Below are 25,253 nucleotides of genomic sequence, written 5' to 3'. Positions count from 1 at the left end.
GGAGATAGGTGATGTATGGGAAATCTCTGAACCTTCCACTCAGTTTTACTGTGAACCTAAAATTGCTTTAAAAAAGTAGTCTATTAAAAAAAAAAGATTTGATATGCTTTTATAGCATAGTATACAATTATTCTGAAACAAATACTTAATGCATATATAAACATCACCCTTTATAGAATAAATCCTAAAACATGGCATTTTAATTTATTTTTATATTAGATTTAGTAGCGTCCTATTCATTCAGTAGCTGTTTACTGTTCTTGATTATAGAACACTTGTCTATTCAGATTAATAGATGCTATCTGTAACAAAGCACTTCTTCTGCTACTGTGCTACTGTGTATATCTCTTATATGAGCATTAGTTTTTCTGTTGTATTTTGTAATGATTTTCCTGAGACACCAATGGTGGTAGCAGCTTTAATGATAGAAATATTCCAAAAAGGAAAATGAATATCAGGGACAAGAGCAAAAGCAGCATAATTTAAACATCTTTCTCCAAGTAGAAAATCTCTTTTCATTGACAAATTTGGAAAATCAAAGTTTGATTTTATCAAGGGAAATGTTGTCTCCTCAAAATGGGATTTAAATATCACTCAGGTATATATGGCAAGTATTTCAGGGGAACTTGAAACCATAAGATCATGGCTTAATTTCTTGGCATGAATGGTACTTGAAGATTTTGTGGGGGAAAAATAGTTCTTAAAATATTATTTTTATATTTACATCAACTGAGATATCAAAGATTAGAATGCAAATTTTGTATGGTGTTTGAAGCTAAAATTATATTTCAAAATACACCAAAAATCATGGTGGAAAATTGAGAATCATGGTCATCACCAAAAGGATTTTTGAACACTTATTTCTTTAACTTTGAAAACCAGGTTTCATTCATGTTGCTGTAGTCTACTGCTGTTTCCAGGTATTTTGTGGAGATTTCACTTGCACATAATGCATGCCTAAGAATATAACTGTGTAGGCAAATATTAGGTTGTTTTTTGTTGTTGTTGTTGTTGTTATTTTTGTTTACATTCAGGTCACAGATGGGTGAATAAAATGATTCAAGTCTACTGGGAAACTATGCCCCATCCATAGGAGACATTTTAGGATACCCAAGAACCGCTTATTTAAGGTCACTTAAATATTAAAGGTCTTTGCACATTTGCAGTCACACTTTAGGAATGATTGAGAATTTCAATCGGGAATTCCTTTTGTGTTTGTGTCATTTTCCTTTTGCGTGAAATAATAGAGTCCCATAAAGTGCAGACTTCAAAGGCAGGCCAGTGTCACAATACCTATAAGTTACAAGGTTGGGATTGATAAATGATATGACCTTGCAAGTTTTAGCCTTTTTGGATGTAAGTTTTTCAACTGGTAAAATGCAGATATGTCTATGGCAAGAAATAAGGAACAGCTGGTGTCCATGCTCTGTTTAATAAACTTCCCCATAGTAGAAAGCCATCTATTTACTGAAAGCAATCATAAAACATTATGCATATATAAATTGTGGCTTGTGAATACAGAATAATAATATCAAAATAACTCATTATGCATTAAAACAAATATAAAACTTGAAATCAGAATGGACTAGCTGACTTTTTTACATCTGTTTATAGTTGGATTCCTTCCATTTGGCCTTAGGGGATTCTGCATGCTTTGTTTCATTGTACTCCTGTAACTGATATATGTAGTCTGCTAGATTTCCAGGCAGGCTAATTTTTGTTGTTAAAGACAGTTTCCCACTGGTAATATTGATTCTTATCCTCTAGTCAGTATCAGATGGGTCACCAGAGCCAAGGATGGACATAGAAAAACAGCATTATATTATTATGACTCAAAATTTTATATGGATTGATAATGTACTGAAATATATAGAGATAAATACTCCTAGGACTCTTGTTTTTAATCTTAGCAATGATAATGTGTTGGAAACTCTTGATATCACATCAGGTGTTCAAAATTTAAATGAGCCATGATAATAATTATGTTATTAAACAGAAAGACTAAATGGCATGGAACCATCAACTTGCCCTCTATCCTGGAAATTGCACCCTATGAAAACAATCCTGCATTTGCAATTACACACAATCCTTAATACTGAAAAATGTGGTAATTTGCTGATTTAGATGCTTTACACACTTCCACAGTTACTCTCTGAAGTTCTCCTCCATCCCAATGTGTTAACATTATACCAACTGTTTCAGATCATTTTCAAGTTATTTCTGTTTCCATTTAATCAGAGATTTACAAGAGTTTCTGAGATGAGAGGCTTTAGAGATTATCTAATCCAACCTGATTATTTTTCATATTAAGTAAAGGAAGTTTGTTCCAAAATGGCCATCATGCTGACAGACTTCCCAGAAACGGCGACATACAGAAGGAACTCTGTGCCAGCACTAGCTGTTGGAGTTTTCCCAGATACGTGAATGAGCGGACTTTCCTATGATTACGTTCCCTAGCATTCTACCCACCCAGCTGATGTCAAGCAGAGCAGAGATATCAGAGCAGGAAAAACTGCCCCTGCTGAGTCCTGCCCCTGTTGCAGTTTCATGAGCAATTCTGTTGCTTTCAGCCACTAAGTTTTGGAATGATTTGTTACACAGCCTTAGAAACTGGCACAGAAGCCCAGATTGTCTAAGTGACTTGTCCAAAAATTCACAACTGTGAGTGACAGAATTGGTAACAGATAATAGTGTTTTGATTCAGAGTTTAATGCTGCTACTACTTCACCACATGTTTCCTTTTTTTTTTTTTGATATGTTAGGATGTGTTGTCAGATTTTACTTAATTTTTCATAAGGCTATTTGAAAGAAAATAATAGGGTTTTGATTTTTTTCCTTCTTGCTACCATAGATTCTTCTTTGTTTTTAATGAACATAGCTTTACCTTGAAAGTAAAGGCCAAAACACTTCCCTTTTATTCTGTTGCATAAATGGCTTCATTTTGCCTGCTGCTGGCAAAAATCTGACTAAAAGGCTCTAACAAATAATCAGGAATGCACAACCTGTCCTTATATGCATGTGGTGAGAAATTGTGCTCAAATTAAGAAAAAAACATGACTCTCCAGTGCACATTTGTGAATTCAGAATAATCACAATAAAATACAGAATTAATCACAAGTTAACCTTGTGAAGCATAACTTGCATTATTTCCAGGTTATTATCAGTGCTCTGAGCATTGAAATTTTTCAACTATGACTCAAGCTAAATTGGTTGTAATGATTTCAGTCTAGGTGACCAGCAAAATAAAATAATTTGGAAAAAAGCCTACATGTTCACTTGCTTAGCAAAACTACAGTTCGATTCAATATTAGATAAAATAAATTAATTTTAATACATTTTTTTACTACATTTTTTACTTAGCTTTAAAAATTCTTTTGGTTTCAGTTTTTCTACTTTTAGGAAAGACAGTCATCTAAATTTGTTGCTATTTTTGCAAACTCTGTAGATACAAAAGAAAAAGGGAGCTTATATGTGGGAGAATTGGAGAAGTGCTGAAGAGTGTCTCCTACTCACAAAGTCCTTTCATCTTTAGAAAAGAAACACACTACTATCTCCAGATGGCCCTTACAAGTGTTTATCAACTGTATCATGAACCATATATTAACCCAAGGCTGGACAACTCCCCACAGATATCACACAACCTCAGAACAATCCTAAAAAACAGGCTTTTTTCCTCATGTTAAGGATTTGTAACTCAGGTTTCAGAGAGGTTAAGTAATTTGTTCAGAGTCCCACACCTGATACAGCGTGGTGCCCAAATACATATCCAGTTCTCTCCTGCCTCTTAAGTTCAATTCTCTATCCACCTTACCATATTCCCTCTGCTAAACAGTAATAGTTTATTTAATTACTTAATGCTTTGAGTCTGAAGAGACATTGTACGCTAATATACAGTCATTGTGAAGAAGTGGGCCACAAATGTGTTTCATACTGAAGATAACCAAATGGCTCTTGTCTTAAGTAGGACGTTGGGGCAGGTAGAGCAGTGGAGCATATGGGTTCAGGAAGAAAATGTTTCATTAAATGGAGCAAACCTGATGAAAGACAAAAATGAGAGAGGAAGAAAAGGGAGCATTAACTTTCAAAGTGGAAAGTATTAAAAAAAAACAATTTTCCCCATTTTACAAATTTTAGTCCTAATTTTAAGGAAATCATTGAGTGCTTAAGATTAATTTGAAAGAAGAAGGCAATTTTATAGTGATTTTTAAAAAAGTTAAAAAGCTGCCTGATTCAATTGGATTGATTCTTCTCCTATTGTAAAATACAACAGAAAAAAAAAATGCATCTTTAGTTTAAAGAATTTCAGTAATAGAAATTGACCAGTTAGACTTAGGTATTGCCTTTAAATTCAGTGGAGTTAATTACTTTGAAGGGGTCAACCTTCAATTCTTTAAAATAGTTTTGCATATTCGTTTACATTTCAACCATCTTTTAATATGCTGCTTTGAAAAGAATACTATGATGTAAATGTAAAATTTCTTTGGGCTACAAACTTTCATATGCACCTTAGCTTCCAAGAATCTTCTCAATACAAGTGAGCTGTTTGTGTCCTGTCTGATTACTTTTTTCTACAACTGGGGTAATTTCCTTTTTAGTTTGAAAAATAATGACATATTTGGGTTTATTCTTTTTAAGTAGTAAATAATTGGAAATATTATTAGTGAATTGTGCTATTATTCATTAGCCAATTTCATCAGCCCAACAATCTTCAGCACCTACTCTGTGCCAAACACTCTTCTACATACGGAAGGTGCAGCAGAAACAAAACTGACAGCATCTCTGCTCATGTGGAGCTAACATCCTAGTGGGAAAATTAGATCACAAACACTCACCAACACCTCCCCCTTCCAATGTAATTTTATGTCAGACAGTGATAAGTGCTAAGAAGGAAAAGCAGTTTAAAGAGTGAAAGATTCAAAGCAGCTGCATTTTAGGTTGTCTGTTCAGGGAAGACTTCTCTGAGAGGTGAATTTTAGCCTGAATGAAGGAAAAGTGAATCCTGCACAGGTTCACTGGGAAGCAGAGGCACAGTAAGCCCTAAGTGTGTTGATGTGTTGAACTAGTAAGGAGGTCATTGAGACTGCAGCCTTGTGAGCCAAGCTGTCTGAGAAGTAAATTCTCCGACATTTGGGTGGAACTTGACTCCTTATCTTCTACTTCTTGGGCTATATGAGTAACTTGGAAGCAATAATCCAATCTTTGATTCTTTCTGCAATCCAGAGGGTTGGGGGCTTATCTGGTGGTGTGACCCAAACTTTAATTTCTGAAGGGTCTAAATCCCTGGTCATACTTCTCAGACTGAGGTTGCTGGATGTATCTTTTTCGGGAGAGTACTAGAAGGCTCCTGAGTGAAGGACTCAGGTTCCACACATATTCCTCCCTGACCGCATGGTATGAAACCAGCCCCTACCTCCTCATGCTGCTCAGGGTCAACCATTCATGCTGATTTGGGGACTTTTGTTTTCACCTGCTGACCCCTAGACACAAGAAGTGCAAAGTCTCTTGGCAGCATCTATAGCTTGTAGTTCAATGGGACCCTTGCTGTGGTCCTTTGGCAAAAGTGTATCCCCTTTGCAATCAGGAGCTCCACACGTACAGAATCCAGAGTCTCAGGGAAGGAAAGCACAAAATCCTCCAGTGGGTCATTGAGAGTGTTGGTTTCATCTTTTAATTCTTAATGCACTATCCTCAGAAGCAATCACTGATCTGATTTTTAATCGTCATAGGGTAGTTTCACCAATTCTAGAAGTTTATTTAAATAGAATCAAAAATATATATTCTTTCATGTCTCATTTCTTTCACTTCAGGCAATATTTTTGAGATCCATCATATCGTTGCATGTGTTAGTACTGTGTTCCTTTTTATTGTTGAGTAATGTCCCATTGTGTAAATATACCACAGTCTGTTTATCTATTCTTCCATTGATGAATGTCTGTATTTCTCTAGTTTGTGGCTCATATGGATAAAGCTTTGGACTTTCTTGTATATAGCTTTTTGTGGACCTAGTTTTCATTATTTGATTTTATGGTCTAATTATCAAATTTCACACATTGGGATAAAACAACAACAACAAAATAAGACATATTGTGGGATTTATAGGAAGACATTCTTCTTCATACGTGTCTTAAAGACTTCGTCATGGCATGCTTTCATTCAATTTGAAGTCCAAGGGAAGACTGCAGGTCCACTTAGTCACTCACTATATTTCCTGAAGCACTAGAGTTTCCTTTTGTAGACTCCTATCCAATTATCTACTAGTCTGTCACAGTTTTTCTTTTAAGATCTGAGAGGCCTGAAGCTCAAGGTAATATAGCAGTAGGAAAGGACACACACAAAAAAACATACCTATATAGAGTGAATTGTTCTCTCTCTTCTTTGATAATTGGAAACATTTCAAGTTAGGTACTTCAGTAAAAGTCTTTGTCCTTGATCTACCCTTCTTAAGATGTTCTATCACTAACTTTCTAAAACTCACTGAATCAAAATTTCTTAAGGAGTCTTGTTTTTCTTTATCTCCCTAGGATGTATTACATTTTTTAGAATGTCTGAGCCTACCTTATTATTATTTCTTATTAAATTACATCTCTCTTCATTTACTTAATAATGCAAGCGATATGAGGTCCTATTTTTTTTCTCTTTCATTGTACTTAGCTTTCTAATATAATCTTTAGCCTCTCATCAGCATGAGCATGGTTTAATTGAGGTGAAAAATCACCCTTTGCCTGAGCTGCTTCAAGATTCTATTTTTAGTAAACTTGTTCGTCATTCTGCTTAGAGTAAGAATATGACTATTTCTAATATATAACCTCCAAAGCTTAGCTCATACGAATTCTTTGCTTCAAGGTTTTGTTTTTTAACTATTTCTTCATTCCTAAAATGCAAACTTTGTGGTTAATATAGTATAGTTCAGGTAACATTTTGCTGCAGTCGTTGGAGCTTCTTAATTTCCTGAATGGGTAGAATACTGAGTGTTATCCAGTTAAAGTATGTTAATGATTAGAGACTTTTGATATATTTTGTTATCCGAAAACCTGAATCTGTTTAGGAATGATAATTAAAATGAGGTCTTCTTTTCAGACTGGTGGAGCACTTTTTAACCCTTTACCATGGAAACTTTCACATGTACATAAAAAAAAAAAGTAGAGAGGAGTATAATGAACTCCCCCCACCACTCCATACCTGTCACCTGTATCAATTCATGACCAATTTGTTTCATCTAATTCAAGTAAATTCAAGGCATCATCTAATTTCATTATTGAGTTGTACTCAACAATATGAGACAAATGCTATATCTTTTTGTGTATAGCTTGTTAAGCACTGTTGTAATTTTTAATGTTCAAAATTTCAGGAACTGCTGACTCTTGAGCTTAAACTTTGTGAAATCACATTTAGTTCATTTAACTAACAGTTGATATATAATAAAATTTATTTTAAAATAATAATTACTATGATATCCTGCCACCTTGTTTTAATATTTTGTCATAGGAGGGAATATATACTTTCATTAATAGGACCCAATGCATTTCCTACTTTACTGATTTGATAATCAGTTAAAATATTACTGCCTTAGGAAATTATTTCTTATCTTCTGAGCAAATTATATTTTATCTTACCCTTCTTTGTTCTGGATAATACTCTGATTTTAACACTTTTTTTTTTTTACCATTACTTAAATTTGTATTTTTGTTATATGTATTGAAATATCATGTATGGAAAGCTGGAGATAGACTTTGTGAATCCATGATGAACAAAAACCAGTTCCAATCTATTGGAAAGGAAGATGCATAAAAGTGAGTGATGCAATACTCTGAGTTAAGTACAGCTATAGTGCCGGGGTCCAGCCCAGGCAGGATCCAGGGAGTCCCTTGGGAGGGGTAGAGTCGGCGAGAAAAAAAAGAGACAGTGACAGGAGAGAGACAGGAGGCAGTGAAGTTGCAGAGAAGAGGAGAGAGAGAGTGTGAGAGTGAGAGAGAGAGAGAGTGAGAGAGTGAGAGTAACTTTAATTTTTGCTCGGGTCTTATATATCTTACATCTTGCTTTGTGGATTTTTCCATTAGGGGCCCCATATCCCTCCCCCAAATGTCCCAATGACTCCGCCGGGGGCCTGTCCTTAGTCAGGTGATGAGTCTTCTATGTAATCATTAGTTCTTATCAGTTCTTCGAGTTCTTGTTTTGTCCTTCCAGTGGTTACAAGGGGGAGGGGAGCACAGGATAACAATCTCTAAGGGCAGGCCTCTCAGGTGCCCAGGCTTGAAGTGACAGACACATTGTTAGCAGGTTAAGCTTAATCAGTGAGCTACATTCTCTATGCTACGTGACAGCAGACATACAGGACATGGACATAACATAGATACCCATAATATTCCGTTCTTATAAGGGAAGAGTGCATGGGATATTTTATAGGCAACTTTGGTTTGACGGACCCTCACTTCAGAGGTTTGGGATAATTGTGATTGGGTGAGGCAGCATTCCTGATCACAATGCATGGCCCATTACGGCCGAATTGCCAGCAGGGCCCAAGGGTGGGGACAATAAGTTTAAACATTCCTCCATTACCCGGGCCCCCTAAGGGTCTAAATGTGATTTGTTTGTGGCCCATAGAATTTCCACAACACCAAGAAAGCGGGGGTAGCCACCATTCTTGAAGGCAGCGTTGGCGCCCCTCACCCAGAGAGCTCATCATTCCTAGAAAGAAAAAGTACACAAAGGAGACTCATAGTGAAACTAAATCCCGGGGAACTCCGGTACTTCCAAGATGCCTGCTTTGCAGCTCTCCCGAACCGAAGGTGCCTTCATCGGAATTCCCGCCTTGCAGGCCATTCCCGAAGTGCTCGGCCTTGCCTGAGCCTTTAGGCAATCCCCGGACGGCTCCCGGCACTATAGAAATAAGCACAAGTTATAATGAAGCAACAAGGAGGATGATGACCTAGACTGGAATAATTAAGAAGCCTTCCTGGAGGAGGAATGCATGAATCTTTATGACTGAATAATAGTTTCCTGGGTAATGAGATGCAGAAGAAATGACAGGAGAAAAGGCATAGGGATGAGAAATGATATGATGGGTGTATATACAGAGAGTGAGGGCAATTACAACTGGGGTGGTGCTGCTAGAGTCAAGCTTGAGGCAGGAGGTGTGCTAGACAAAACCAAAGAAGTACTATGGGCTGAATCTTTTCCAAAAGGGAATCAAGGTGCATGCCCTGTAACTGAATAAAGTAGTCAAATATAGGGGAAAACATATTAAAATTAATGATATTTAAATTTTCTTGTACCTTTTAAAATATATTTTGCATGTTATATATATATGTTTACATGTATAATGGATTGATATAGACAGAGATAGTGAATACTCAAATTATTTTACTTATCAGAAAAGTTTGGAGGCCACTGTCCTTGATCACAGATGGCCTTGTAGGACTTACTAAGGCATCTGAACTTCATCCTAGGTGATGAGAAACCTAGGAATGTGACCAATGGTAAGTGAGAAGATCTGATTTGCATTTTAGCTAAGTTACCCTGATAGTTGTGAGAATGGGTTTGAGGAGGGTAAAATTGTAGGAAGGAAACCATTTAGAAGACTGTTGAAATCATTCAGAAGAGAGATGGTAAGGACCTGAATGAAACTGTAGTGGTACATGCAGATTGAATGAATGAATGAATAAATAAATGGAGTTAAAACATGCTGGACTTGGTGATTCATTGGACGTGATGGTAAGGTAAATAGATTCAGAAGGCATCAAGGACAACTCTCAGATCTGTGGGGGATGAGGATTGTGCTCCTCCCATCAACTGAGAGAGAGCACAGAGTAGATTTAGGGCAGCTCTGCTAGGTTTACCTTCTGACATTGAATTTGAATTTTTTCATGGCGTGAATGCATTGAGCTTTGGTATCTATACAGTCCAAAGTAATGGCTTCTGAGAAGTTAACTAGAAAGATCATACAGAACCTTGCTTTTAATACGCTCCCAATATAGGTTGAGAAACAACTGCGACTCACTATAAAATGATAGGCGATGTATAAGGCTACCAGGTTCCTACAAGAGGGCGACTGATTCTCTGGGAAGATTGAAGGAGGGCTCTTGGTCATTTTGGTCTCCCCTATAATATATCTAGCCTTCAATAAAAAGTATTGATATACATTTTTTTAAAAATTTTCAGCAAGAATTTGTTCATTGTGTTTTTTCTGAAAGCTTGGACCACATTTCTATACTATGCTTTATTATCATGTTAGCTATGATTCAATAACAGTAAAGTCAAACTAGACAATAACTACATCATGAGATTTGTATGCATCTATCTGTCATATGAAATGTATGATGTGCGTGGACATTTAAGAACATTGAGAACAGAAATTTTATTGATTCTTAAACAGTGTTAGTAATAACTCTTTCCTATTCTGAAAAAAATTTTTTGTTTTTGGCCTGCCTTTTAAGTACAATAAACACTGACAACTTCAAGTAATCTTTAGAGCAAATTTTTGGTATAACTTTTCATAGTAAACTTAACTTTGCCTTCCTGAAAATATGGGATGTCACTATGCATCCAAATCAATGTTAACTTTTAACATAAATAATTCATAGCTCGTGACTTTGAAAATATATAGCAATGCTGAGTATTTATTTTCAATAAATTTTCTACTGTTTTTGTTATATCCTTGGATGATAATAATTCATATTAGATGTTTGTCCTTTTACAGAGGAAATATCAAAATATTTTCTGTCGAGTTTTACGTTTATAAAGATGGTAGTATGTTAAACTAAAACCACATTAAGACTTCAAAAGCATACAAAATTGCCAAATTTATTAGTTAATATACTTTTCATTTTGTTATATCATACACTGTACTTTTAATTTTAATAGTTGATACTTTATTATGTACATTATGTACTAGGCTTTAAGTACTTTAACAAAGCATTTATCTATTATCCTCACAGCAACTCTATTATTCCCAACTTATATATTGGGAAACTGAACAGAAAGATTAAGGAACTTGCCCATGTCATAGAGCCTCTAAGTAGTAGAGCTGAAATCTATAACTCAAGAAATCAGGACATGGTATGCAAGTTGTTGGTTATTATGCTACATTCCTCTCTTTAGCAAACTGAAGGATTTTTTTTTTTTTTCACCAGAGGTAATGCAGGAAAAAAAAATCCAAACATATTTGTTGGAAAATCTTCTGTCTTTAAATCCATCTTTGTCTGATTTACTAATTTTAGGTGTAATATAGAAACCAAGCATTTGAGGAACAAGATTTCTGCCTTTTCCCTATTCAAAAATAAAAGTGATACAGAATGTCAGTGTTTTCTGAAACAGGTTGATGGTTTCCTGAAGAAATGTCTGAGTAGGTGTCTCCCGAAGATATATCTACTCAACATGCTGTCTCAATTTTACAGCTTAGTTTTGGAAGTCTAAAACAGAATAAATTAAAACAATTTCTCCTTGGAGCTGCTATCAGTCCTCTCTGAATCTGAAGATGAGAGTATGACAGGATATTTTAGTTCTTATATGCTATCTGAAAGTCAAAATTAGGCACACAAGGGCTGTGAGAACTAACTTAATGCTTATGAAAAACAGCACAGTGCAGTTGCTTTGAAGAGAAAAAACAGTGAATGCTTAAGAAAATGTGAAATATTCTTTTTGTTACCCTGAGAGGAAACAGTTCGAAACCTGAAAATGGAATTGCTTTTATAATAAGTATGTTTAATGCAAATTTCATTCAGGACACAAAAGGTAGGCAGGCATATATTTCTTATTTGATAAAAGAGTAATTTAAAAGAGAATGTGCATTATCTAAGGTTTCATAACATTGTACCTTAAGGGGATTAAGATATCTAAAACCTTTGAAGTCTGCAGATTTTATTTACTCACAAGATGGAGTTCTTACTGATTTGTTGCTGTAGGAAAATTACCCATTAGGGTTTGTATTGATTTGCCTTTCTCAAAATAAAAGAAACAAATGTAATTCATTAGCACTTTATTATTGAATCCCTTTTAATATGGAATATCAAGAACTTGGGTCATTATTAACCTGCAAAATGTTTGAAAAAATGATTTCAAAGTTGGAAAAGAATAGAAAGTACAGCGGAATTCTTATCTAGTCCCAGGCACCTGATAGTTTAGAACTGGCTGTCATCACAGCTTTTGCTCACACCTCTTCCTGAAATGATCTTGCTCCCCCACTCCTATGACAAAGATGATTGCATTTATTAAATTGGTTCTGTCTCTAAACTAGGTTTCTAGGAACTATAGTCTGCATCTCTCGTAGTCCAGTCTTGAAGGATCAGCCAAAGCCTCACTTCTTCCATGAAATCTTTCCTGATGACCTTGACTCTGACTTTGCTTTCCTCTCAGTTTCTGTAACAGCATAGTCTGCTCCAGAGGTTTCAACTGGTGCACCATGGCCCAGAGTGTGCCAGAAATGGGGCATGACTGGAAGGTAGCAGCTGCACTGGTGGTACTTAACCTTTCATTTTTATCAGACAACTAACTAGTTAAAAAGAGATCTCCCTTAAATATATGTTTATTTATTATTTTATTAAAAATTATTTACTTATAAAGAGTATAATTACTGTATTACATATTATGATTGAATACATTATAAAATATACACCCTTATCCTTTTAAAATTTCCAACAAAAGGTAAAAACCACAATTTTAACATTTTCTTGCATTGCCTTGGATTTTCTTGATTTTCCTAGTTGTTCCCTACAGTGTGTATACTCAACTTGGATGTGACTTGTCTATAACATATGACTTGATACATTAAAATATGTATATGTTTTATATATCTCTATATATTATATATGCAATATCTTATCTAGTTCTAACAATCATTTTATGTAGCTTCCCAAAATGCAGGAATTGCAATAAGATGAACAATTAAGATGGAAAAAATGAGTGCTGAGAGAAAAATTGGGAAAAAAAACATGAAATGAGAGATAAAATAACATTGTAAAATTCTATATTTTTGCTAGAAGTTGGCAGCAAGTTTAATTTTCATATTTCTAATAACCAGTGTAGGAAGAGAAACATAATCAATTTTAGGGTTCACAATGTCTATATAATCCAAAAAAAAAAAAAAATCAAACAAAGAATGCATACCTGTAGCCTAGAACACAAACATAGTTCAATAAAAGTCAGCTTATTGGGAATGGAGAAGGATCAAAGCAAAGTAATCTTCCTATGATCTACCTTATAATTTGATCTGATTCAGGCATAGATTGAAGAACAGTAATTTCTAACAGATCTGGGGCCAGTGGCATATCAGAATCAACTGAACAAATTTTTTAAATTATTTTTTCAAGTTAAAGGCCTCCCCAAACTGGGGGAAAAGGATATCTCCCTCAAAGCTTATATTCTGGAGGTTACATCAAGCTCTTTTTTCCCCCTTCTCTCCTTGAAAATCCCTTTAGCAATGAGCCATTAACATAATGGCAGTTAGGGTGGGATGTGGTGGGGTGGAAGTAGCATTTTATAATAGAAATCTCCTTCTTAAGATCTTGGACCCTGTTAAATAACAAGTGTTTTCCTTCTTATCTCTACCTTTGACAGGTTAACTTGTAATTCTCAACCTGCACACTACCCCAGACTAACCAATTTAAAATCTCTGTTGTGTGGCTGCATCTTCGGTATTCTTTTAAAACATACCCAGGCAATTCTAATGGGCAGCTATTTGAGAGCTAATAAATTTAAATTACTTAAAGGCTGACCTGTTGCTGAGAATGGGAGCAATGATTAGAGATGGTTTCTTTTTGAAGAGTGGCTAATCAGAAAGGGTAGGGAATGATAAACTGAGATGAGAGGGGAGGCGAGGAGCTGAGGATAAGGTGTGAGGCTGGGGTACAATGTAAAGCTGCCAATGAAAAAAAGCCTATGGTGGGTGTGGCCAGAGCACCTTTTAGAATACGGACATTTAATTTTCAGTTTAAAGCTTTTATGTTGTGATAATAAATCTTCATATCCCATGCTTCCATGACTTCTACTGCACTGTTTGTATTTCAAGTTTGTATAGATAGTTCTGTATGTGAATGTGTGTGGGAGAGTAAGATGGATTAAGGAAAAAAACTGAGTCCTGTATCTGAGCTGAAATGACACAGAACAGAAACAAAATATTATGTTGAGACACATGATGATTGGAAAATCCAGGAGTGATATGATAAAGTCTCTTCTTTCCAAAACTTAGAGAAGATGAATTTTGAAAGAGTAAAAGACAGAGTTTGAATTAGGGGTAATTGTCATATCCGTCAAAGTTTTAGAATAAAAATCAGTTTGAAAACCATTGTCTTAGCTAAACTAGAGGAATTAATGGATGTGTGGCCTTAAGGCAGCCTTTGAGAGTGTAGAAACAATTTATTTGGGGCCCTATCTGTTAAAGTCACTGCTGAGCAGTAGCAAAAAATTTTTAAAAATTTTAAAAAGCTAACAAATACATGGAGAATGCTTATATTTGACTTTAAAATGAGAAAAGTGTCTGCAACCAGCTCATCTGAAAGTGGTAGCAAATAATTAAAGTCCAAGTAAGAGCTGGTGGTTAGAGGAGGGTGAGGGACATTGTTCATTTTGATTGCAACAATCAGAGTTAAAGTGCAGGTTCAGTATAAGCATTGACATCAAGAGTTTGTTTTGGCTCCATACAGCCAAATCTTATTTGTATATGAAAACAAAAGCTAAAAATAATGACAAAATCTTGACAGCTTTCTCTATAAGGTAATAGTGTATCTGATAATAGTTGAATAACAATAGGTAAAAAGTCCTCTAGAACCCAAGACTGAAGTTTATCAAGAAACCAGAACACACTTTATGTAGAATTTTCCATAAGTTCACTTTTGGGGTTGACCATAACTGTCTTTATTTTTAAAGTATGGGATAGAGTATAATGGGTTCAGCAGGTTGGAAACAAACAAAAAACTAGGTAGATAAACTGAGCTAGTCAAATTTGTAAATTTTAGTACTTACAAATTTTGTAAATTTTAGTACTTTGGAACTGTCCTTAAGCAATTTTTTTTTTGTAAATAAAATTTTACTGGAATACAGCCATGCCCATTTAGTTATATATTTTAATTAAGTTTATTTATTATTGATGTATAATTGATTTACAATATCATATAATTTCAGATAACATAGTGATTCAATATTTCTACAAATCATACTCCATTTAAAATTATTACAAAATAGTGACTGTAATTCCACTATTATAATAGTAGTACAATAATAGTGCTGTATAATATATCCTTGTTACTAATTTTTTTTATACATAGTAGTTATCTCTTAATCCCATCCCCCTATCTTGCCCCTCCCCACTTTCCTCTTGCCACTGGTAACCACTAGTTTATTCTATATCTGTGAATCCACTTCTGTTTTGCTATATACATTCATGTGTTTTATCTTTTAGATTCCATATATAAATGATAACACAGAGTATTTGTCTTTGACTTATTTCACTAAGCATACTACTCTAGTCATTTGCTCTTTTTATCTAACAGGGTAAACACTGTGAACCAAGGTTGATATGCATGGTGGCTAGTTCCTGGAAATAAGAGAATCTTTAGAAATTCTTGCATGTTCATCTGTACTAGGAGGTCTTCATGGTTGAATCAGCCAGATATGAAGAGAGTGACAGAGTTCAACAGTAGTTGTAGAAGGTCTATAATGTAGATTATTATTTGGGGGAAAATTGTTTGAGATAATTAATGTATTAATGCATTAAAATAAGCCCTACCTACTAAAGCTGTCCTATGACTCAGCAATTCTACCTCTGTTTATGTACCCAAAAGAAATGACACTGTATGTCCTCTATAAGACATAGATGAGAATGTTCATATTATTGTTCATAATAGCGAGAAATTGAGCCCAATCTGAGTGTCCAAAATAGGTACATAATTTATAATTATATGTTACTTATTATCATATGTCTTAGGATAGTTTAAATTAAACTCCAGAAATAAAATCTATGATTTCAGGGACCGTCTGTCATGTTCACCACTATATTCCTGTGCCTATAGGGATGCTTAGTACATAATAAATATTATGTAAGTATCTGTTGAATGGGGATAAGTAAAGTTAAAAAGAAATCATATTTTGGAATAAGTGTCAGAACAGTTATGACAGTCTTTCTTCCCTTTCTATCTTCATATGTATTTCCACTTTGTATCTTTAAATTCTGTTGTAAAATTTTATCATCTTTCTGCCTGATTCTATAATTAAAACATTCTTGACCTAACTTATGTTTATTTTACAAATATTCTTAGATATTAGAAGACATATCCTTATATCTTAGTGAACTTACTCCATTTAGAGTGCAGAGGTGTACAGTATATATGTGAAAATGAGGAACGGGGATTTGGATGTGAAGGAATGATTTAATTCTTCTATCCTTTTGGTTCTCCTTAATGCATCACTACATGATTGATTTGCTTACTACTATCCCAAGTATACGTAATAAAAGAATATAAGGAAACATCTCAGTTCCTTCAGTGCTGTAACCTAGTAGATTTTACCATTTAGAGATAGCCTCAGCATTACAAATTAATCTATTATTCACACAGTGAATATTCATGAAGCGTCTACTGCACATGTGACTGCACTGGTAAATGTTGGATCAGTTGCAGTCCCTACCTATGATATATCTCACAGTCAATTTCTAAGAAGAGATGCAAAGATGCAATTTCAGCTCCATATGATAATAAAAGTATACATAAGTTGTAGTGGCATATGTAAGCAAGAATGCTTCCTGATTATACTAAATAAAATTTTGCAGGGCTGGCAAAGCTATTAGAGAGTAATAGGAAAGTAAGGGTCACATACATATTTAGGGTTCTTTTTCTCTAATACTTGTGAAGATTGTTGTCAGTGTCTTCTTTGAACTCTTATAAAAACACTTGTCTTTACTACTTACATGCTGCTCCTGCTACAGTACTGTGAATTGTTAGTCATTTTTCATGTGCATATACCTTCTGTTCCTTAATTAGCTTATAAAGTTTCTCATGGTAAGAGCTGTGTCTTCCTTGTATCCTCTCTCACCCAGTCTTTGTACTACACATCACATTCATTCATTTATTCACCAGATGTTTACTTTGAGCTTACTATATACCAGGCACTATTCTAGGTGCTAGGGATAAGGCAGTGAACAAAATTAAGTCCTGGCTCTCAAAGAGATTATATTTTTGTGAGACAAGACAGATACTAAACAAACAAATGAATAAATATTTAATGTGTTTGACAGTAATAAATGCTATGGCGAAAAATAGGTTTGTAAGGGAAATCGAGAATGGAAAGGAAATAATTTCTATAGTCAGGTAAAATTTCAGTAAGAAGGAATATTTGAGCTAAGACAGAGCTGTGCAAGTAGCTTGGAAAAGAACATTCCAGGGAGAAGAAAAAGTGATGTAAAGAACCTCAGACTGAACAGTATTTGGTTTGTTTTAGGAAGATGAAGTTCTTATTACTTCATCTTCCTAAAACAAAGGACAATAGAAGGATAGTAGGTGAAAAAGAGTTGAGGGATGTGGGTAGATCATGGTAGGTCTTGGGAAGGAACTTACTTTTACCTTGGATAAGATGGAAAACGATTAGAAAATTCGAATGGAGAGGAGAGAAATTATCTTATTTACTTTTTAAAGTGGACCCTCAGTGGAGAAAAGGCTCATGAGGATAGGGGGTCCTGAGGCAAAAGTGGAAGCTCAAACTAAGTTAGAGGCTATTTTAATACTTCAGGCAAGAGTTAATAATGGCTTGAATTACATTATAAGTAGAGAATGTGAGAGGTGGTAAGATGAGGGATATGATTTGAAAGAAGAATAAAAAAAAGCCAAAATACTTGGTAATAGATTGAAGATGAGAGTAGTTGGTGATGGATTAGATGTGAAGTGTGAGGAAAAGTGATCAAGGACAATATGAGGTTTTTAGCTCAAGATACCAAGGATGGAGGTGCATGGGGAGCTGCCGTATGGAAGAGTGAGAGAGAAGCACATTTCAGGTAGAAATCCAAAATTTGTCTTTTGCAATCAAGTTTTCCTTTTCTTACATACAAGTAGAGACACAAAGTAGGCAGTTGGATATGTGGGTCTAATGTTTACAGAAGAGAATCAGGCTCTTCATAGAATACTTAATATTTATACAAAAATGATGTTTGTGTTGACTGATTCACTCTTTCAATCATGAAAATATATCAACTGACACGTTGACAAAATTGGAAAAATGAAACAAGTCCTTGCTTTCCAGAAATATTTTTGAAAATGGCATCTCTGATCTGATTCAAGCAAGTGTGTATCTGACTTAACCATTGTTGGGAACAGGGATATTTGGAATTTTTCCCCAGATAGGTAGTAGAATTTAGACTATATTTCATTTGAAACAGAATCCCCAAAGTTACTGATAAATGGCTTTTTATACTAATTGCTTTTTCTTTATTTCCTTAGTCTGTCACTGTGCCAGATGGAAATTATATTGGTCTTAAAGGATTTGTTCTTCAAATGGCCATGTAGGTCACAACACAAACACTTACTTGGTGGCAAATTTATTATTTAATGATTTGTCCCCAGTGTCTTCCTGGTGGCTGTATTTAACATTATTGATCTATAATTGCTACCCTTTATGCATATGCATGCCTATATATTTCATTTATAGTCTTTAGACACATTTTTCATTCAAATATTCAAAAAGCACTGTTATTTAAAGACTCTATGATAGCATAGAGCCATTCTTCCAGTATTCTTAAGCCCATTTGTATAATGAGAGTTTGAAAAAGAATGCACAGGGTTTGTAGTTGACATTTGAGAAGCTAGTACCTCAGAAGGAATAATTGGATGATAAGGTATTTTTAAGGCTTTATACAATTTAAATGACCTTATGCTTAAAACACCCTTGATATATTTGAAATGCCCTTATGTTTCTTTCCATTCTCTCTCTACTTTGCGACTTTGTTGATTATCTCCACTAGTATTCTCTTTATATGTAGAGGACTCAGACATAAGGATAGATGTTAAAAGAAAAACTGGTCCAAAATAATATGGTTTGACATCAAGATTGCAAATTCATGGGGATAAGTATTTATTGAGTTAAAATGAATAAGAAAATGAAGAAAAAAATAAAAAGGATGTGACAGAGACTATTCCCACATATATTTCAAAAATACTTAAAAACATTTTTTGACTAGGTTCTCTCATGTGGTTTTAATATCTTTCTTACCATTTTTATTAGTAAGTTTTCCTGAAGAACACTTATACTCCAGCACACCCAGGATGACAACCCCCAAAATGCTGATGCAATATGCTCCTAATACATATATTGATACCTTTTACAGTGTGTTTGTGTAAGTTGGTTTTGTTTTTTCTTTCTTTCTATTTTATCCATAGAAAATGATACCATCTACTGGACAGACATGGGCTTCAATAAAATTAGCCGAGCTAAAAGAGATCAGACTTGGAAAGAAGACATCATCACCAATGGCTTGGGAAGAGTGGAAGGGATAGCTATTGATTGGATTGCTGGTATCATCCATGGCTTTCTCTGTTTTTTGTTTCACACCTATCTTGTTAGGGGCTGAATCTGCTTCATAAAAATTCTGTTTCTGACTCATAACAGTTTTTTGTTGTTGTTGTTTTTTACTTCTAGCCACAGGGGTAGTCTCTTTTGCTTTTGGCTTCACTCTTTCTAATGCTTTTGAGCCTTTGGATAAGTGTTTTTATGTAGAAGTAGATTATGTAGTATTAACTTTGCCCGAACCTCCTGAGAGCCCCACGAGGCTGGTAAACAAAAGTGTTAGAAGTTCTCTTTTGCCTGAAGTTAGTAGAAAATGAAAATAGAGCCCTTCTTCAGGTGAGAGAAATTTCATTTTGTTTTTGACATATAAATGTATCATTATATGGTTTAAACCACAGATGTGTGAGATTAAGAAATATTTGCATATTAGTTTATTTATAGCTTTCTTCTTAGGAAATGCACATATTGAAAAAGAATACAGGTAGTAAATAATTTCTTAACAGTCATGTGAATGCTCAGAAAGTTAATTTTTACTGTAATTAAGAAATTATTTTTTCTCACAACTGTATTATACACGTCTGTATTTTTTTCTAGGTAACATATATTGGACAGATCATGGTTTCAACTTAATTGAAGTTGCAAGACTCAATGGCTCTTTTCGTTATGTAATTATCTCCCAAGGCCTGGATCAACCAAGATCTATAGCTGTGCACCCAGAAAAAGGGTAAATTTAACATTTACATATATTTGGGGGTTTTAAGTGAAATTAAAAGTAAAATCCAGAAATTGATATTAATATTTGTTTTTAATCATAACGTCTGAAACAAATCTCAAAAATATCTTACCTAAGCAGAAGTTTATTTTCACTTTGTCATGTATATTTCTGTACATATTTGATGGGGTCACAGTTATTATGCTGTTCTTTAATGTGTGTGTAAATCCAAATGCGCACACCAACATTTTTCTAGATTATCAATTTAAAGTTCTCCCCTAGAACTGTTTACATATTAGGTACTCAATTTTTTGCTGAATGAATGAAATAACTGTTTGATAGCCAACCTCATTCTCCAGTATTTCTAAAGCTTCAATTTCCCTTTATGTACCTATAATTGCCATATCAACATGTTCATCCCAAACTTTTTTTTTACTTCTTCACTTCCAGATAAGTATGTCTACCTGTCTTCTTGACACTTCCATTTTTCTGTTTGGATACCCAAACTGTATATACCTAAAATTGAAATCAATTCAAGCTGACACCAAATTCTGCTGATTTTTTTCTTCCAAATATTATCAATCTACCGTCCTCTGTCTTCACTACCTCCACCCTGATTAAATCCGTTTTTGTGCCACACAGATACCACTGCAATAACTTCCCAATTGATCTCCTAACCTCACGAGAGTCTGAAATTTCTGTTACAGTTCTTCTTAATCAGGCCCTGTATAAATTTTCAGCCTCTAACTCCAGCTCCTGCCTCTTTGCTATCTCAGTCAATCTCTGTTGGACTTCATAGTTTTTTTGAAATATTTTCAAATATTTCCTATTCTCTTCCACTCTCACTCTTTGAACAGCTTCTTCCCTTTATCTGCAACGTTCTCCTTCCTGATTTTACCTTGATAAATTTTATTTATCTTTCCCTGATTTTGCAAACAGATTCTGTCATTCTGTTATACAATACCAGTGCACCCAGTACTTTCATTTTTATAAATTCTGTGCACTAAGATTTACTTATTTATTTATATTTATTTGCTTAGTAGCACTGTTTTTCACTGGACTGGATAATGTCTCTCTTCTTTGCTGAAACTCTATGAAAAGAGCCATGTGTGTTTGGTTTACTTCTGTATCTTCAGAGCTTGGTACAGTTGGTGAAGAATAAGTTGCTGACTGATACAATAATATAAAAGCGGTCATATTGTAAAATTTTATATTACTGCTCACTATTGTGTTTCTTGCATTGCTATTATTACTTTAGAGTTTTTTAAAAGTGGTTATTTTTATGTTAATTAAACTCCTGTGCCTTTTGGAGTGGAAAAAAGTGAAGCCGTGGTGGTCACACAAAGGTGTATTAGATAAACAAGTATAAGGCACACTGATTTATGATGAAGTCAATCTATGTAAAACATCAGATCAACTCTCATGAAAGTCTACATTCTTTCCTATTTGTTATATGTTGTATGTACTTTTTCCAGCTTCATTACTGACTTCACTTTCTTGACAAATGCTACAAAATTAAGTCATGCTATCAGGACAGTGAAAGAGGAATCAAAGAAGGTTGACATAGGAGAGAGAAATAATGCCAACAAATGTGTCACACTTCAAGCTAAAACTAAGTTTACAATATAAAAATTGAAATAGCTGCCTTGGTTAGGAATGCTCTGGTATACAAATAACATAATTTAACTAGAATGTGTTAAATCTGTAGGAGCTTTTCTTTCTCCCTTTTCAACTACCACCTTTACTAGGTTATATTTTGTCCTGTGTTTGATGCTATGGCCCCATTGTGACAGCACACTTGATATATCTTCAGAGAGTATGTTTACACCTAAGAAAAGAGAAGGGAGACAGAAGGAAACCTTCTTCTTGCTAGACTGTACTGTTTTATTTGGGAAGAGAAAGGTCTTCATGTTAATTGCTTTGTTTTTTTCTTAGCCAGAAATGGGTTACATGCCCTCCTTAGATCAGTCAATAGCCAAAGGGGAGAGAATATCCTGACATATTTAGATAAGTTATGTTTCATCATCTGGGCTAGGATAAGGTCCCAGACAAAACAGTATACTCTGAATATCTGAACAAACTTGAGTTTCTATTAGTACTAGGGATGATTTGAGATGAGTTTCAAAGAGACAATATGACATCTTTGGTATCTCTCTCACATATCCTATGTTCAAATATACCAGGAATTCTGTTACCTTTGGCTTCGAAACACATTTATGCTTTGCCTACTTCTCACAATTATCATTGCTATGACCCTAGTCTGAGTTGTTATCACTCATGCCAACATGTCTGGATTGTAGGTTACCGTCTTTTACTCTTGAATTCCTACAGCCTATTCTTCATGTAGTAGCCTAATGATCCTTCCAAAATGTGAGTAGCTGTCTCTTCTTTGCTCAGAATTCACCAGTGGGCCCCCTTTCACTCTGTTTAAAAGCTTACAACAAACCTAGAGTGGAGTTATTTCCTCCAATTATAGATAAGGAAATTGAGTCAGCAATTAAAAATATATTACTCTCTCATTAACATGATACCTGGAGTTTTTCTAAACTCCAAAGATTATGCTACATTATGTGTGTATGTATGTGTGTGTGTTACATGCTCTCTTTCTATATTTATGTATAGATGTACATATATAGTGTTAAGCATTACAGAAATTAATAACCAAAAAATCAAGCATATAAGAAAACAGTTTTAAGTTTTAGCATAAAATTATAATGAAAAATTAAAGATTAGAACTATAAGTGAAAGAGAGAATAAACAATAATAAGAAAATGCTGGAAAAATTAGGAAAAGATTTTTACAATTTTTGAGTTGGGTCTGACTTCCCTGGTACCTTCTCTTGCTCACACTGCATGCCCATGGACCCTTGCCAGTACAGATTAAGAATGTTGAGGGAAGGTATGTTTGTTTCGTTCCAAGAACGAAACACATGACTCAGTTTAGTGTGTCCACATCACACCCGTAAACTTGAATATAAAAATGTCCTCTTCCAATGTGATGATATTTTTTAAATCTCTTTTTTATTTTTACTTTATAATTAAGCAATAAATCATTATACCCTCAATGAAAAAAAAACTGATCAATTACTGGACCGTGAACTGGACAGTTATTCTGATGCTAGGAACAAATATAATCTGATGTTTTGAAGTATCATAGATACACAGGAAATGGGTTTGTTTCAAATAAGAAATTTCTTCCTGTCATATTTATAATAAGTCCAACACTTCATTTTATCGTAGAGAACCTCTTGTGCCTGGCCTATTATCGATTCATGCAGTTCAATTTAACAGGCCTCTTGCTGCTAACTTGTTGATCTGTATTTTCTTTTGCATTCTGTTAAAACCTAGTCTATGCCCTCAAGTTGTTATTCTGACCTTTTTTTAAGTACCTTTTGTACGGTCATCTTAGCATATAACTATACCTACTTCTCTCTAGGGTGATTGAGGACATCGGGCAAAAAAACCTACATGTACTTCACTTTTTTGTCAGTTTATTCAATGAACACTCCTTGAGTGCTACATAATGGGAACCAGGTCATATCAGGATGTCTCCCTCTCCTCCTCAGCCCTTAATTCAGTATATCTTGACAAAATTGGACTACTGACTATGTGAAAGGAACAAGTGGATGCTGTAAAGTATGACAGTATAAATAAGATATAGCTTCTGTTCATAATGAGTTTTCTGTTTAAACTTTTAAAGAAGTACAAAATTTCAGTTAAAAAATAGTCTCATAATGTAAAGTAAGACTAATTTGGGGGCATAAAAATACTAGATTGATATAACTCAACCTTAAATCTCATATCTAAATTTCATGTTAAAGTGACAATTTTCATACGACTATTATAAAATTACGTTAAATTTTCAGAAAAAGGAGATAGCATATGATTAGAGTAGGTTGTAAAAGCAAGGGTAGTAGCAGCAGTGGTAGTGATTAGTAGAGGCTTTATGGAGGAGACTTGAAGGAGAAAGGTTTCTGAGATGGAGGGGGTGTATATGAAGAAGAAATAGAATAATTAAAAAAGTTAGTAGTGGCAAAGCAAAGGCCATTGCCAAGAGCAAAAGTATACAAGGTGCATGTAGGAAAGAGTAGGTAATGTAGCTGGAAGATAGTTGGGGCCATACAATTGGCAAAAGGATTCCCCACATTTAAAAAATATTATTATGATGACTCCGTCCCCAGTTTACTAAGTGAAACATAAACTGGTCCAGGACCCTCTCTCCTTAGCCTTCCCCCGGCCCCAAACAATCCACAAAAGCAGAGAGCAGAAGTATAATGAGAGTTTATTGAACTTGTAGCATTCTTTAAACTAAGGAATGCTTAGAAATGGTTCTTTATCATCCCAGGGAGAGTGTTATGGAGGAGGAGGAAGGGTTCTTTCTCAGCCCTCAAACCAACTAATGGAGAGAGAGCCAGAGGCAAATATATAAGTGGGAGACTAAAATAAATAGAAAAGAGCAGTACATGGAAAAATTGTGTGACTTTTTCACTGCAAGTCCTCAGGCCAGGAGGAGTCAGATCAAAGTTAGAAAGAGGGAAGAAGATTTTTAAAATAAATATGAGATTTAAGTTTGGATTTAGAAAGATCTAGCCTTTTATGCATGAGAATTAATCTTAACAATATCATTCTATATTTTAACTAGAATTATCTTGGAAATCATGGATTCTTCCTGAGATAGCAAATTCTTGAAAAGAGATATTTAGGAGAGCATAAATAGAATCAGGAGTTGAATAAATATTGTCATTCCTACTTATTCCAACAGAGTTCAGGCTCTGCAATAAACCATGGTATTGGATGAAATTATCCAAGGAAGACTACAGGAAAAAGAAGTCTACGGACAAAAATGAAAAATATTTATAGTTAGGGGATCAAATGATTAAGAGGAGAAAAAAGAAAATTAACAATAAGGCAAAAGAAATAAAAAGGAAAAAAGCCATTTCAAGTCCTCAGAAAAATCACTGTATCATAAAATCAAGGGAAGAGAGTTTTAGGAAAAAGAATGTGCCCACGGGAAAGAGATTAGGAGAGAGAAAAGCAGAAGACAGAACATGCAATTGATGATC

The 25,253-nt window shown here is 34.6% G+C and overlaps 1 protein-coding gene across 1 annotated transcript in view; it reads left to right on the top strand.

Moving 5' to 3' along the window:
- LRP1B (LDL receptor related protein 1B) overlaps window positions 1-25,253 on the top strand; it is a 1,778,947-nt gene that overhangs the window by 1,294,070 nt on the left and 459,624 nt on the right. The window contains exons 36-37 of the mRNA XM_057745031.1: window positions 19,353-19,487; window positions 20,074-20,203. Coding sequence (XP_057601014.1) covers window positions 19,353-19,487; window positions 20,074-20,203 — 265 coding nt within the window. The remainder of the gene's footprint in view (window positions 1-19,352; window positions 19,488-20,073; window positions 20,204-25,253) is intronic.

Source organism: Hippopotamus amphibius, chromosome 8 (assembly GCF_030028045.1).
Source record: "Hippopotamus amphibius kiboko isolate mHipAmp2 chromosome 8, mHipAmp2.hap2, whole genome shotgun sequence".
NCBI classification, from domain to species: Eukaryota; Metazoa; Chordata; class Mammalia; order Artiodactyla; family Hippopotamidae; genus Hippopotamus; species Hippopotamus amphibius.
The sequence above is the reverse complement of the archived record's forward strand: the minus strand, read 5'-3'. Positions and strand labels throughout refer to the sequence as shown.